Source organism: Marmota flaviventris, chromosome 17 (genome assembly GCF_047511675.1).
Source record: "Marmota flaviventris isolate mMarFla1 chromosome 17, mMarFla1.hap1, whole genome shotgun sequence".
Lineage (NCBI taxonomy): Eukaryota > Metazoa > Chordata > Mammalia > Rodentia > Sciuridae > Marmota > Marmota flaviventris.
The window spans coordinates 58,687,664-58,703,192 of record NC_092514.1 but is presented as its reverse complement, the minus strand read 5'-3'; the positions used below and the strand labels follow the sequence as shown (position 1 = coordinate 58,703,192).

At 40.9% G+C, this 15,529-nt stretch overlaps 1 protein-coding gene across 3 annotated transcripts in view; it reads right to left on the bottom strand.

Annotated features, from left to right (window-relative positions):
* Window positions 1–1,143: 1,143 nt before the first annotated feature.
* Gpatch8 (G-patch domain containing 8) overlaps window positions 1,144–15,529 on the bottom strand; it is a 94,839-nt gene continuing 80,453 nt past the window's right edge. For all 3 annotated transcript variants that reach the window (XM_027947043.2, XM_071603717.1, XM_071603716.1), the window contains 2 exons: window positions 11,981–12,111; window positions 1,144–7,451 (listed from right to left, as the gene is read on the bottom strand). In XM_027947043.2, the coding sequence (XP_027802844.1) occupies window positions 3,554–7,451; window positions 11,981–12,111 (4,029 nt within the window). In that variant the 3' untranslated portion in view covers window positions 1,144–3,553. The remainder of the gene's footprint in view (window positions 7,452–11,980; window positions 12,112–15,529) is intronic.

The following is a 15,529-nucleotide window of genomic DNA, read 5'->3' as shown; positions in this document are numbered from 1 at the left end:
AAACACCAGTTAGTTTTAGGAAGGCCAGCCAGGAAAATGCTGTAATAATTCAGATTTGGGTTGATAAGGGTGACATGAGGGTATTTCTGGCAAATAAAAAAATGGAAATGGTTGACAAGGCCTGACTTAGTCCTCAAGAGTATAGAAGAGGAGTCGAGGTGGTTGAGGCCTTATCAGAGCAAGGCAGCTGCACATACTTACACACCACACTTTATACAGGTCAGTTTGCCTCTTTTGCTTGTCACCTTCTTTGTTCTCAGAAATTTACTTTTTTCTTTTCTTTTTCTTTTTTTTTTTTTTACAGTACTAGGGATTGAACCAGGGGTGCTCTACCATTGAGCTACATCCTAGGATCTTGCTAAGTTGCTGAGGATGGCCTAGAACTTGTCATCCTCCTGCCTTACCCTTCCCAATTAGCTGGGATTACACATATGTGCCCCTTTGTGATTTTTTTTTGACATGGATGAGTAGGGTTTTGTCTCAGTAACAATTTGGGCTTGTTTTCTTAAACAAGTGGAATGGCTCAAACATTGTAGTGGTATTAAAAAGGTTGAAAATGGTAATTCAAGCCCAGTTATACAGAACTTCAACAGGAGACCGAAAGCCAAGCAGATGACTATTGTAATCCCACTGTCCTTAAATTAACCCCAAATTCTAAAAAGTTGGAAGTTCCATGTCAATTTAGTGAGCATCTCCACATTCTATGTATTCTACTATACAAAGATTACAGAGCTAAAATGAGGGGGAAAAAAAAAAAGAATAGAAGAAAAGCCATGTGGCAAAAAGGGAGCAGAAAGGTACACATTCCAAATCATCTACTTAAGACTAAGAAAAACCTCACTACCAGTCTTCTTCCCAGGGCTATCTTTCCCCTCTCCTTGGACAAACCTGAACTTTCAGAAACACAATTCCAAATACCTCAAATTGATTCACAAGAAACTATCCTTTGGGGTTGGAGTTGTGGCTCAGCAGTAGAACGCTCGTCTAGCATGTGCGAGGCCCTGGGTTTGATCCTCAGCACCACATAAAAATAAAAAAGAAACTATCCTTTAATATTTTCAAATAAGGTGTTATTTATAAACCAAAACTCCAACCATTCCCAACCTGATTAGATGGGGCAACAATCACGACAGACTCTGCTAGTTTCCACAAATCATTGGTTTATTAGAAAGCTCCTTTCCCTCATTTTACAGCATATATAGCTCTATCATATGTGATAAAGTTAAATACAATCTGTTATGCTTGTAAGTAAGGATAGGTTATTTTGTTTTTCCTTTTTTTTAGGTTTTTAAAATCACTATTCTGGAAGTTAAAGAAAACTGCCCCCAGGAAGGCAGAGAGGTGGCCAGAGTATGGCTCAATCTACAGGCTAAAGGGAAGCAGCACAAAAAATGTTAATACTGTATTATTTAAATATTTACATGGGCTGAAAGCAAAGAAAAATGAATCCCTTCACTTCAAACAGATGATTTCATTTTTCCAGTGCTAGCTATCCAAAAAGTGATACTTCTGAATCAGATGAGGAGCACTGAGGAGGCAAGAAGGGGTGTTCAGCCAAGAGTCTTTGTTTGTCTAGCACTTGCTTCTCATTAGCTCAAAGCCTTTTTCTTTTGGGAATTTGAGAAGAAAGGCAGGAGCAGAGTCTTGGCCCAGGTAAATATGGTTTGTTTTTTCTGTCAGGTGACCACTCAACAAATTCTAGCCACAGGAATTGGTAAGGAAATGCCAGAGGAAATCACTAACTACACCAAAGGAGATGGGACCTGCAATACAAGCAAGCACCTTTGGGTGTGTTAATTAGAGCTGAGAGCCTGGGTGAAAGGCAAGAAGAGGGGGAAATGGGGCTGAGGCGGCAATTCCTCTGGTCAGTGTCGTGGGAGAGACAGAAATAGGAACCTCTACTGCTGAAACTGAGCTGGGTAGAAGGCCTGGAACTATGAAGCAAAAGGTATCTATAAATGTGTTCACCTCCCAACAAAAGGAGAAAACTGTCCCAACTCTATTACTCTCTGGTCTACTTCTACTTCAGTTTCTAGCCAACCCAAAAGGCACATTAAAAAAAAAAAAAAATGTCAGAGGGGCTAAGTTCTAGGAAGGCAAATGGTGTGCCTGGAATAAGGTACCCAGGGAAACCCAGGAATTCCCCCCAGATAATCAATGAATCTCACTGCTTCCAGAGAATCAAGCTGCATCTCACCCTTCCTCTGCAGGGACCACCTGTTTCTCTGTGTAAAACAACAAAGAACAAGAGGGAGACCATCACAACTGAGCATCCCTCTGACACCCGCAGCTGACTGCTGCCCATTAACTCAAAAATCCCAGTGCTGGGGGCACCACTTAATGCAAATTACCTAACATTTTGTCCCAGCAAAAAATGTTTTTGACATTTTTATAGTTCATAACTTCAAAAAATACATGAGCTTGATAAAATATACATGCTTAGTCATTTTTGTATCTAGCAGAAAACAAATACTTTATTTTTTTTGTTGTTTTCATTTTATAACCTTTAAAGTTTCTTAATTCAACTAGGGCAAACATATTTACACAAAGCCACCAGAACAAGGATCACTTAAAGAGCTGGATGTAAAAAATATTATTGCAGTATACTACAAATATGGAACCTTTTTATATGAGCTACAAAAAGCAGCATTTTACGTTTATAGAGTTCAGTGCAATTTTTACATTAAAAAATCCTATAAATTAAGAAGGAAACATCAACACAACAGAAGAAAATATACCCTTCAGACACATGAGCTCCTCTCTGGGGAAGCACACGGGCGACTATGTTCCGCATAGCTTCAATTCATGATAGGATCTTCTTTTCTGAGATATGCAGATGCCTTTTCTGGGATGAGGGATTTGAGTAGTGCCAAATGTGTGGCTGTTTGGGTGGAAAGTGGATCAAATGGCAGCCTGAGTTGCATCTGGTTCCAGGTCAGACTCCGTTTCCACCTCACCTGGGATAACATGTCACTAGGGGATAGTCAAAGACACTGCCCAAAGGTACCCAGGGAAACTGGGAAAGTGCTCCAAGGTCTGGTGCTATAGGAAGCAAGCTGGATTCCACAGGATCTGGTAGATCTTTCACTGTTGGAGAGACTGCTTGGCCTTTCTTTGTGGCACTGAGAAGGCAGGACCAGATGGGCCCATGGCAAGTGCTTTGGTGACAACCCACCAGAGAGGAGGAAAATGTTTTAAAATTTATAGAAGGGAAGAGCACAGGATAAAAAGTAGAGAGAGTAGGGAACTATTTAAATTTGACATTTTGGAGACATTGCTGCAAAGGGTTGGGTAGCACTTACTGGTGTTTCCTAGCTTAGAAACACAGGAGAGGGAGGGACAAATAGAAAGGAGGAAGGGGGGCAGGTAAATCCCTGATAATAACCCAAAGCAAACCTCAAATCTAAACCCATCCCTGCAAGCCAAAACAATTCTTTGGCTGTCAGACACTGCCCATCCCAGCTTTTGCTTGCTGGTATTAATGGCTCAACACCCCCAAGGGAAGAATCCTGGGTCACCTTCCCTGGCCCTACATATACTCCCATCCCCCAATTCATGTGCCATGGCTGGGGGGGTGCTGCAGGTCCTGACCTGAGAAGATGGGGTGAAGTAGTGGGTGAAGGTGGAGGGCAGTAGCAGCTGCTGCAGCAGGCCGTGGGGCAAGAAGGGTAGGATAGAGGGCAGCATGTGGGACAGGGTGGAAGGTGAAGGGTCCAGGATGAATGGCTGAGGCAGGAATGATGTGGATGGGATGGCTAGCAAGAAAGGTGGCAGGGTGGCCAGGGATGATTGAGTGAGTGAGGTGGGACAAAGAAATTGGGGTCAGATGGGGCTGAGGAATATGATGCACTTGGGCAAGTGGCTGGGGATGAGGGTGGGGGTGAATGCCAATGGCGGCAGCAGCAGCAGCAGCATGATGTTGTAGGATGGCATGCTGAACAGTTGTGATGGAGGTGGCAGAGGCTGTGGCTGGCTGCTGAATGTGGATGGGCTGCAGGGCTGGAGTTGCTGGAGCCAGGGCTGCGGAGGCTGGAAAGGCCTTTACTTGCTTGGCCAGAAGCTGCTGCTGGATGTGTTGCTGTGCAGCCTGCTGGAGCTTGCTGTACTTCTCCATCTCCTCAGGTGTGAAGGTGATGGGCTGGCTCTCCAGGGGGGCCAGGGAAGCATCCTCAGCCCCATCTGTTGACTCAATACTAGGTTCCCCACTGGGAGGTGCATAACTGGGAAAGTGCTCAAGGTCTGGTGCTATAGGCAGCAAGCTGGATTCCACAGGACCTGGCTGACTGCCACTATCCAGGGACTCTAAGGTGTCCCCATCACTGGGGTCAGGGAGGTAGTTATGGGAGATGGTTGGGTCCCCAGAGTAGCAGTCAGAGTGTGTTGGGGTACCTAGTGGAGCCACAGCTTGATCAGCAGTAGCTTCTTCAGACTTTGGCTCTTCTGGGGGTGGGTCTGATAAAGGGCCAGCTGTTTCCTCTGAGGGGAACTGATGCCCAAAGGGTGCATCACTACTCCCTGAGGGCCCTTCTTCCGTCTCCGACTGTTCTTGTTCTTCCCCCCTTTCCAAGCCAGACTCTTCACATTTCTTGTTGTTAGGCTTTCGGGTAGCTGGGAGCTTCCCTATTAGTGGAAGAACAGGCTTATTGCCAAGAGAAGGGGGAAGCTTGGGCCCGAAGTAACCTTGTGGTGGGTCCTTGAGCTTGAGCCCAGCTTTACTGGGGGTGGCCTGCACCTCCTCACTCATACTGGGTTTCCTCTCCACTTTCCTAGACTGGATCTTCTCCAACAGCAGTTTGGCAGTGACAGAGTTCTTGTCTTCAGGACTGCAGTCACTTTCTGACCCCCTTCCTGTGCCAGTGTTGCTATTCTGGGAGGGTGGGCCTGTCCCTTTATTGTCATCTCCCCTGCCATCATCTTTTTTCCCAGGACCTTCACTCCGCCCTGATCGAAAATAGTGGGGGGACTGAGAGCGATAGATCTTTGAGCGAATGAAGTCCCGACGACCAGAACGCCTTTCCTCAGGACTCTCATGACCCCACGATCCCTTTCTGGAGCCTGATCTCTGGGAAGGGCTCCTGGTACTACGGCTGCGATCCCGGCTATAGCTCCGGCTCCTCTGCCAGCTATGGGCTGTGGTGCTGCGACTTCTCCTCTTGCTCCGACTGCGACTACAACTGCTGCTACGGCTGCGGTCCCGGGATCTTGAGCGCTCTCTGGTATGACTCCGAGAACGACTTCGAGACTGGCTGCAACTGAGGCTATAGTCATCATCAGAAGATGAATATTTGTGTCGTTTGGATCGGTGCTTGGAGCTGGCATAATCTGAGTCATCTGAGTCATGAGAGCGCTTAGAGTGTCTTCGTGATCGGTCACTATAGTCACTATAACTGTCATCAGAGTAACTGTGCTGTCTACTATAGCAGCTCTGGTCTGAAGAAGCATCTGAACTACTTGTGTAAGAGCGTCTGGAAGAACGGTGTGAGGAATGGTGCCGGCCAGACCGTGAGCGGCTTCGGGAATGCTCACTGCCCGAGTCTTCCTCCTCCTCTTCCTCCTCCTCCTCCTCACTATACTGGGATGGAGACTTTGGGTGCTGCCTGCGTAATGAAGCATCATCACTATCCTCATCTCCACTACTGGGTCGGCTCCGATGGCTAGATCGGCTGCTCCGTTTGGTGCCAGCTCTCCGCTGGCAGGATGAAGCTGGTGGTTCACCTTTGTGTTTCCTCCCACCATGATCCTGGGAACTGCTACCACCCCCACCTTCATCTTTTTTGCTACTGCTCCCTTCTTCAGCAGGGAGGGATCTCCTCTGGGAGTCATCTTGGGCGCGTCGCCGTCTTCTTGGTGGTGCAGGGCTACCACTTCCAGGAGGTTCTGGTTTGGGTCCTCGTTCAGAATCTGCTGGGGCTGATGACTTATTCTTCTTTCGTTTTCGTTTCTTACGCTTCTTAGACTTCTCCCCAGACTCTGCCTTAGAGCTTTTTTCTTCTGTGTCAGCCTTGTGTTTCCGTTTGTGTTTGCTGGACTTTTTGTGTTTCTTTTTCTTTTTGTGTCGGTGGGACTTCCCAGATCGTTCTTTCTTGCTAGGAAGGCTTTTCCCTATATCTTCAGTCTCTGACCCATGGCTGCCCCCAGGCTCCTGTTTGTTCAGGCTGCTACAGGCAGGCCCTGAAGCAGGTACTTCCATTCTGCCTCCTGATGAATGTACTACATTCTCTCCCACTTCCTTGCTTTTATTTGGCTCACCAGGATCAAGGCCTTGGAGCTGGTCCTTTGAGGATCCTCCCATATCCTTTGGTTTTTCTGTCCCTTTACCCCTGGCATCTTTGTTCCTTGAAAGTTTAAAGTCAAAGTATAAAGGGTTACAACTGTAGGAAATGGATGGTTCGGCCTTGGTGAAAATTAATAGTTCTGATGGCCACTGGAGGGCAGTGCTTTCATCTTTGCTCAAAACTGGGAAAAAGGGGCCAGTAGGATGTTTGGGTCTTTCCTGGCTTTCTTTCCCAGCTGGGGTGGCCTGACAGGTTTCTTTAGAAGGATTAGACTCACACATTTGGATCTCTGAAGACTTTTGACTTTGACTTTCTAAACTCTGCTCACTTATATCCCCTCCTGTGGTCTTTTTTGTGTCAGGTTTGCTTCCAGGCTCTGAGGGCTCAGTCACAGTGGCTTCCTTCTGCTGCTCAAAGACTTCACTAACTGCCTTTTCTGCTCCTTGGCTTGCTGTCACCTTAACACAGCCTTTAGGCTTGGGAGAATTACTTTTTTTGCTTTCTGGGGCATTCTTTGAGTGTGTAGTAGTATCACCTTCCATTTGTTCACTGGCTCTCATAAAGAGTAAGAAGGGAAAATTAGGTTTTACTTTGCAGTGCGCTGGGGGAATATAGTGGTAATACTCTGGCTCTGTACCTCCAGTTCCTTCCTCTCGCTTCATCCTTTTTAACTTGGATAATGTTGAGGCAAGAGACCCTCCATCCTGAGGGTCTTCATCTTCTTTTTTACCATCAAGATTACCGCTACCATCAGCATCTCCCACCTTTTGCAGTCCTTGATCAGAACCCTTCTCATCAGATTTTGTTCCATCTTCAGAGGGCCCTTCCTCTGCATGATCCTTGAAAACAGATGCTATTGATTCAAGTTTAACAGGAGCCTTCTTGGCAAAGGAAAATGACACTCCCAATTTTTGCAATGGGGTCCCCAAATTATTCTTAAGGCCAAAGCTGATGCCTTGAGAGGATGACCCAGAAGCTTGTGCCAGTCCAGTGGGATTAGTGATCTGTACTGCAGTGAAGGGGCCTCCTTTATCTGTGGAGAATTCAGATCCCAAGCTACAAGTAGCAGTGGTACCTGTGCCACTGTTTGTAGTTGATTCATCCTTGTCTTCATCTCCACCTTCTTCATCTACAGCCACCGTGGTTGGTCTAAACATAGGACCACTTCCAGGTGCACTGCACAATGGTTTAAAAAAGTGAGAAAAAAACCAAAAACAGGTTTAAGGGTACATTTTATATATCTTATAATGTACTCATCTTTTATGTTCTACCATTCATCACAGGTAGGTCTCAAAGACACTAAGAGGTGGCCATTCTGTATCGCTGTGCTAATGAAGGAAGCTGCTCAGTGGAAGTTAAGCAACATCTCACTCTATTAACCAACCAACCTAAATTCCCAGGGCCAGCCAGTTACTGTTGTTTTTTCTTAAGCTGTCTATATTACAAAAAAATAAGGCTTATCTCAAGTACCCCATCATTACCATCTTGTGTAGTCTATCGCAACCTGCTTCTGATCATATTTATTACTATTATTATTTTACCCATTGGTATGCTAGGAAATGTACAGCTATATATAACTCTATCCACAAGGTTATATTTCATTCAGCTAAAGAAAAAAAAAATAAATAAATAAATGCTATGCATGGTGCCAAATACCTGTAATCCCAGAGACTCAGGAGGCTAATGCAAAAGAACTATAAGTTCAAGGCCAGTCTCAGCAACTTAGTGAAGCCCTAAGTATTGTACAAACACCCCATCTCAAAAAATAAAAAATAAAAAAATAAAAAGCTCAGTGGTAAGTTAATTGAATCCTCAGTACCAAAAAACAAAAGCAAAAACAAAAACAAATTTCTCAGATTTCATTTTTCAAAAAATGGGCATATTCTGTATTAAACATAGAAACTTCTACCATGATACTTCTACCATAGGTTGTTATGTCTGTTTTTGAAGCAAATAGCCTGTGTATATATCCTGGGCACTACATCCAAACATTTGCTTTGGTTTTATATATAATAATAGTACCTCCTCATCCATGGGGGAAGTTTCAAAAACCCACAGTGGATGCCTGAAATTGTAGGTACTTAACCACACATGTGCATGTACGCACATACGCTTTTTTAAAAAAATTATCTTTTTAGTTGTAGATGGACACAATACCTTTATCTTATTTATTTTATGTGGTGCTGAGGATCAAACCCAGTGCCTCACACATTTTAGGCAAGAGCTCTACTGCTGAGCCACAACCCCAGCCCCAATACACACACACACACACACACACACACACATTCTCATCTATAATGAAGTTTAGTTTATAAATTAGGTACAGTAGGAGATCAACAACAACAATAAAATAGAATAGTTATAATAAGATAATAATAAAAGTTATATGTATTTAGTCTCTGTCTAGTGGGCATACAGCATCTGAAGCATGAATATGTTGAACAAAGGGATGTTTCATGTCCCCAGCAGGACAGACTGGGACAGCTTGAGATTTCATCACACTACTCAGAATAGCACACAATTTAAAAAAAACTTACAAATTCTTTATTTCTGGAATTTCAAATTAATACTTTCAGACCACAGCTGAGTGTGGATAACTGAAACTATAGAAAGTAATACTATAGGGGCTACTGTATTTTCTGGGTACTCAGAACAATGGCCACATTGCTATCAAGCACTCTTCAGCTTTGACAACAGGTACAGTGAGAAGTCTTAAGAGTAGGATTCTAGGGCTAGATTGTGGCTCAATGGTAGAGCTCTCGCCTAGCACATGTGAGGCCTTGGGTTCGATTCTCAGTACCACATAAAAATAAATAAATAAAGTGTGTGTGTGTGTGTGTGTGTGTATATACAAAAGAGTAGTATTCTAGGGACTGGGGTTGTGGCTTAGCAGTAGAGTGCTTGCCTAGCATGGGTGAGGCCCTGGGTTTGATCCTCAGCACCACATAAAAATAAATAAGTTAATTAAAGATATTGTGTCCAACTACGACTAAAAAATAAATATTAAAAAAAGAGTAGCATTCTAAACTGCCTATATTGCCTAAATTTCACCATGTGTGGACTATCCAGTATTCTTTGAATTCCAAACTCAAGAACTAAATAGAATTATATATCCATTTAGATAAAAACCCTTGTTATATGACCAGAAGCTACTAAGTGTCCTCAACTCAGTTACCAAAAACATTCAGATGATGTGGTGGTATCTCTTGCTACATGAACTGTTGCTATTGGAAAATGGGAACCCAACAGATTTGGATAGTAAGAGATATGCTATGTTATAAAGCCTACCCCACAGAAACAAACTACCTATACTATACAGCACAAAACTCTCAAACTGAAAAAAAATATTTGTTTTGATTTTTTTGTCTTTGCCATGTTTAAAAAAATTTTTTGGATGCTGACGGACCTTTATTTTATTCATTTATTTATATTTATATGTATATTATTTATACAGCTAAAGACACATACTAGGCAAGCGCACTACCACTGAGCCATAACCCTAGACTCTAGTCTTTGCCGTTATTTCAATAACTACTATGGGGTCATGCATTATTTCTAGTATGAAGAAATATCTGATGATGGATCAAATATATATATTTTTAATTCTCTTGAAACTACTTGGTCTTTTTTTTTCTTTTCATGGTGTTGTGGATCAAACCCAGGGCATTGCACATGCTGGGCAAGTACTCTGCCACTGCACCTCCAGCCCTACTTAGTCATCTATTAAGTATTCATTTAAAAAACTGGGAACTAAAAGTTACCTTTAAAGAAAAAGATGCCCTGAACTTTGGTGTACAATTTTTTTTTTCTTTTTTTGTGGTAATGGGGCTTGATCTGAGGGGTGCTCTACACTGAGCTCTATTCCTAGTCCTTTTTATTTTATTTTATTTTTTAAAAATAATTTTTACTTATTTTTATTGTTTAGTTTTCGGCGGACACAACATCTTTGTGTGTATGTGGTGCTGAGGATTGAACTCGGGCCGCACGCATACCAGGCGAGCGCGCTACCGCTTGAGCCACATCCCCAGCCCCCTCCTTTTTATTTTGAGACACGGTCTTGCTAAATTGCCCAGGTTGGCCTTGAACTTGTAATTCTCCTGCCTCAGCCTCCCAGGTAACTGGGATCACAGGTATGTGCCATCATTACACCTGGCATAGTGTATCTATTTTAAGGAGGCACCATTGCAACAATCCCAAGCTTTCTTTTGTGTTTACTACATAAAGAGTTGCCAGTTGGGGCTGGGGTTGTGGCTCAGTGGTAGAGCACTTGCCTAGGGTGTGTGAGGCACTGGGTTTGATTCTTAGCACCTTTTATTTATTCTCATATAAATAAATAAAGTGAAGGTCCATTGACAATTTTAAAAAAAAATATATATATATATTTAAAAAAGAGTTGCCAATCAGGCATGGTGGCACTTGTCTGTAATCCCAGTGACTTGGGAAGATTGTAAATTTGATGCCAGCCTCTGCAACTTAGAGACCTTGTCTCACAGTAAAATAATAAAAAGGGCTGGGGATATAGCTCAGTGCCCCTGGGTTCAATCCCCAGTACAAAACAAACAAACAAACAAACAAAAAAACCAAAAAAAAGTAAAAGGAGGTACAGAATCATTTTATAGGCAGTTTAACTCAATATTAGAGATTGCAGGCTAATTCTGTTAAAAACTTATACTATATATATTCTCTCCCTTCCTTCTTCCTCCAGAATGCAAGTCAATAAGAAGGAGGTGTGTGTGTTTGTGTGTGGGTGTGGGTACAATATAAAACTAGTAAATCCAGTGGGGATGAAGTTCAGTGGTAGAGTATTTGCCTAGCATGTGCAAAGCCCTGGGTTTGATCTCTAGCAAACAAACAAACAAACAAAAAAACAACTCGAAGACTGGGTCTCCAGAATCTAATTGTTCTATCCTAGGTGAGGTAGTCTTCTTAAGGCTAAATTCCAGACAAAAATTTGATAATGAATAAGAACCATAAAAGAACATTAAAAACAACACTCAAAGGGGCAGGACCTTATAGAGAAATAAATTGATGGAATTCTGTAGGTTTCAGAGTACTAACTATATAGTACTTAAAAGGTAATGACAACCCTTAAATGTGTGCCCTAACATTTTTTCCTATAAAAAGAGGAATATTGGAAAATGTGAATAGTAGTAGTGGCATCATTTACTGATTTACTGTGCCTCTTAGATGTGCCAGGCACTCTTTTTTTTTTTTTTTTTGCGGGGGGGTGGGGGTGGGGGGGGTACCTGGGATTGAGCCCAGAGGTGCTTAACCACTGAGCCACATCCCCAAACCATTTTTATATTTTATTTTGAGACAGGGTCTCACTGGGTTACTTAGGGCTTCACTAAGTTGCTGAGGCTGGCTTTGAACTCACCATCCTCCTGCCTAAGCCTCCAGGATTACAGGCATGCACCACCCATCAGCATGCCAGGCACTCTTTTTAAGTGCTTACAACTGTGAGAAGTAAATTGTTACTATCTTCATTCTACAAATAGAGAAATTAAAGCACAGAGAGTTTAGATACAAGTTGAATAAGTCACACAGATAGTAAATAGAATATGGCCTGAAAAGAACATATAATCAATAAGGTTCTACTGAAAATCTTAAGGCTAATACTTTAAAGTATAATCTTAAAATCTATTAACTTAAAATCTTAAGGACTGTAATTATCTGTAGAGCACTCTGAAAGAAAATTTCCTTACCATTCAGCTTGTTTTCTTTGCTCTGCCAACTCATGGAGCCGCCGAAGGGCTTTTTCTTGTTTTTTCTCATCCTTGCGAGATCTTGAAGAGACATTTCGGGCAAACTCTCTCTGTTTGAGATCTTTTAATCTCTGGGTTAATGGAAAGAAAGAAACAGAAGGTGGTGATTTAAGAGTAACTGAAAGCAAAGCCTTTAGAAATTTACCGTAAACCAATGCTTATAGTACTAGTGCAGAATATGTCATTAGACTCTCTTATCATACTGAAAACATAATAGCAGATTACTTTGTGTATGACACTTGGACTATCTGCATTTCTAATTAGTACAGCATATTATTTGCTTTATTGGGCAATATAAAATTATTTCAGTAGCAATGAGGAAATTTATAATATTGGGAAGAAAGAAAAGGGACTATTTAATCACCTGCTCTTCCAGGATGCAAAACTAGACAAACAGAACATGAGATAAATTGCAGTAACACAGGTCAAAGAGAACAGAAAGGGTTTAGGCTATTACAGAAAATCGCTCAAGGTGCAAGATCTTAAAAAGCAATGTACAGCTTACATAGGGAGGTTATTTGAATCAGAATAAATAGAAAACATATTTTTATTTCACCATAAAAGGTGTTATCTCTTTTCAGCACAATTGGAGATTTCTTGGTAACTATTAAACAAACCCAAGAGAGGTCTTCTAATGCTAGCATGTTCAGAGCTCACCAGTCTGACCAATTTCATCTGGTCAGTCTGTTGAAATTAGAGAGTAATATGTATAGCTTTTCATTCCTTCATGACCCTGAGAGGAATATCCAGGGGGTGGGGAGGGAAAATAGAGATAAGTCAAAAATTTTATTACTTAAAATCCAGATAACAGAATGGTCTTTTATTTTCAGAAGCTACTATACAATTTTCCTTAAAACAAAAGAAACAGCAACAACCAAAAAAGAACAGTGCCATGACACACTGGTGACAGAGTCCAGACATATCTATCTGTAATGAAGACAGAACTAAAATTATTTTCAACACCTTAGACAATATTAAAAAACAAACAAGATAAAACATACTCATTAGCTTATGCTTTTACAATAGCATTGAGAAAAGGAATTTGACCCAATATAAAGTGGACATTGCTTTGTGGAAAGGCATGATGTTCAACAGACAAAGGAGTTTTCTTACCTAATATTTATGAAATGTATTTTGAATCTTTTTTAATTGGGAGGAGGAAGGGTAGAAAGACACACACAAAAAAAGATATACAGCTAAAGACACTAGTAGAAAAACTCACTCTTGTGATCTGGGCTCCCAAATTAGAAGGATTTGCTTTCAATACATCAGCTGAAAATGTCACATCACAAAGAAAAAAAAGTAAAAAATAAAACAAGAGTAGAAGAGAAAAAAAAAAATAAAGCAAGCATTACTACACAAGCTCTCTTAGTCAAGTCTACAAACTTATACTGAACAATCAAGGACAAAGCCGTCAACTCTAAAAGGGCTGGGGAAAGGGGAAGCACCTACACAACATATATAGGTGTACATACACACAGACTGACACAGCAAACCCACCTAGATAAATGAAATTATCTATTTTTTCAAGAAAAATGCTTACAAACTTTGAAAAAGACCAATGCTATCTAAAAGCCATTGGTCTTATTTTCATTTATCTTTATTTTGGGGAAATTCAAATAACCTACAACTGGCAAAACTATTACTGAGTTGTGCTGCCCACTATAATATGGAGAATCAACTATTTTAAGATGTTTACTTAAAATAGTAAAATACTGGGAGATTCATGTTTAGAATTCTAGTTTCCTCCTTATGATGGAGATGGGGCAGACAGAAAGGATCCATCAGCCTATTATATCTTTATTTTAGGCTACAAACCTAGTTTTTTAATTCTCCAAATAGGTTTTCCAGCTCAAATTTAAATAGAATGTGTATTTTTCTCTTATCTGCTGTCTTTTCCTAAGCCTCTTCATAAACCTGAAAAGTCTCTTCATGCCCAGTCATTCCCTTCTTTCTTAAAAATATTTCATCACTCTTAGGAGTCACTTATTAACCTACAGGGCACTGTCCAAAAGGACGATTTTTTATAAAAAGTCTGAAGCCTCCAGGTTGAGTCAGAAATCAGGCTTTTCAATCATTTAGGTCCACATCATCCTGAAGACATCCTACCTCAAATCCCTGGTGCAAGCATACAGATGAAGGCATGGATGGAAAAAAAATGGGATGATGCCAATAAAATAAAATCTAAATTGCCTAGGTTCCCTCTAGGCAAATATATCTTGGTACTCTATAAGGTACAGCAAACGCTCCCATGTCACCTTTACAAACTTTATAGTCAAATCTGGACTCTCAAAAGCAGAACTGGGAACCCCAAATTTTACCCCAATCTTAAGATGGAATTCAGCAAACACTCCCAAACCCAATATGTACATTTGAGGTTTCTCAGGAAACAACATTCTGATGATAATAATGGAAAGCCATGCATTAACGCTCATATTTTCTTTTATCTAACTCCAAGTCTCTCCTTCTTACTGAAGTCCCTCATAAGAAGACTGAACTGTTAGCACTTTGTCATAACTCCAATCTAGCAACTGTCAGAGTTATTCATTCCTGTCTTTCAGAAAGACAGTATGGTAAAGCTTCAGAGTTAGAAAGACTTGGTTCAATTACTAATTACGGATAAAGCGATTTCACTCCTTGTAGCTCCAATTCTCTTGTTATAAAAACAGGGCTATCCATCAATAGATTTACCAGATTAAATGTAAAAATAAATGTAAAGCATTTAATAAGTCACAACTGTTCAACACTGCTTTTTCCTTTATGTTGGATAGGATTATAACCTTTATAATCAACCCTGCAGTGCACAGAGCAGAATTAAATCTATAGAAGGGATCTGGCAAATGTCTAGTGGATAATGTGATTTTTTTTCCCCCAATAAAATTTCTATTATTTATAGAAGAGGTTGATATGAAATATTCTCACATTTCTAGTAGTGACATAATCAAATTATATAATATATTCTTCCAGCTATCACTCATATAAGAATTAAATTTCTTTGAGAAACAAAAACCTGCAGAGAAAAGACCTTAACAAATTCTTTATATATATATATATATATTTTATATGTAAATGGACCTTTATTTTATTTATATGCGGTACTGAGACTCGAACCCAGGGCTTCACACATGCTAGGCAAGTGCTCTACCACTGAGCCACAACCTCAGCCCCCTTAACAAATTCTTCACAAATGATCCAGGATTCAGTACTTTAAGTACCAACAAATTAATTGTGGCTCTTTGGGTTAAAGACATCTTCAAATGAAAATGATATTCCAGGTCTTAGGCTGGCAGAAAAAATGTCTTAAGACACCAGTTTCTGCTCTACTAACTCAGAACAGATTTTATGAGGAAAATGTGAATCTGGTAAATGTCAATGTGGGTACAAATTTACAGAAAAGGCTAGCCCAGTAGCCATGTACTTTTCTTTAATTGCAAATTTCATGAACAGAAGCATTCTGCCTCATAACGTCTACTAAACCAGAGAAACTAT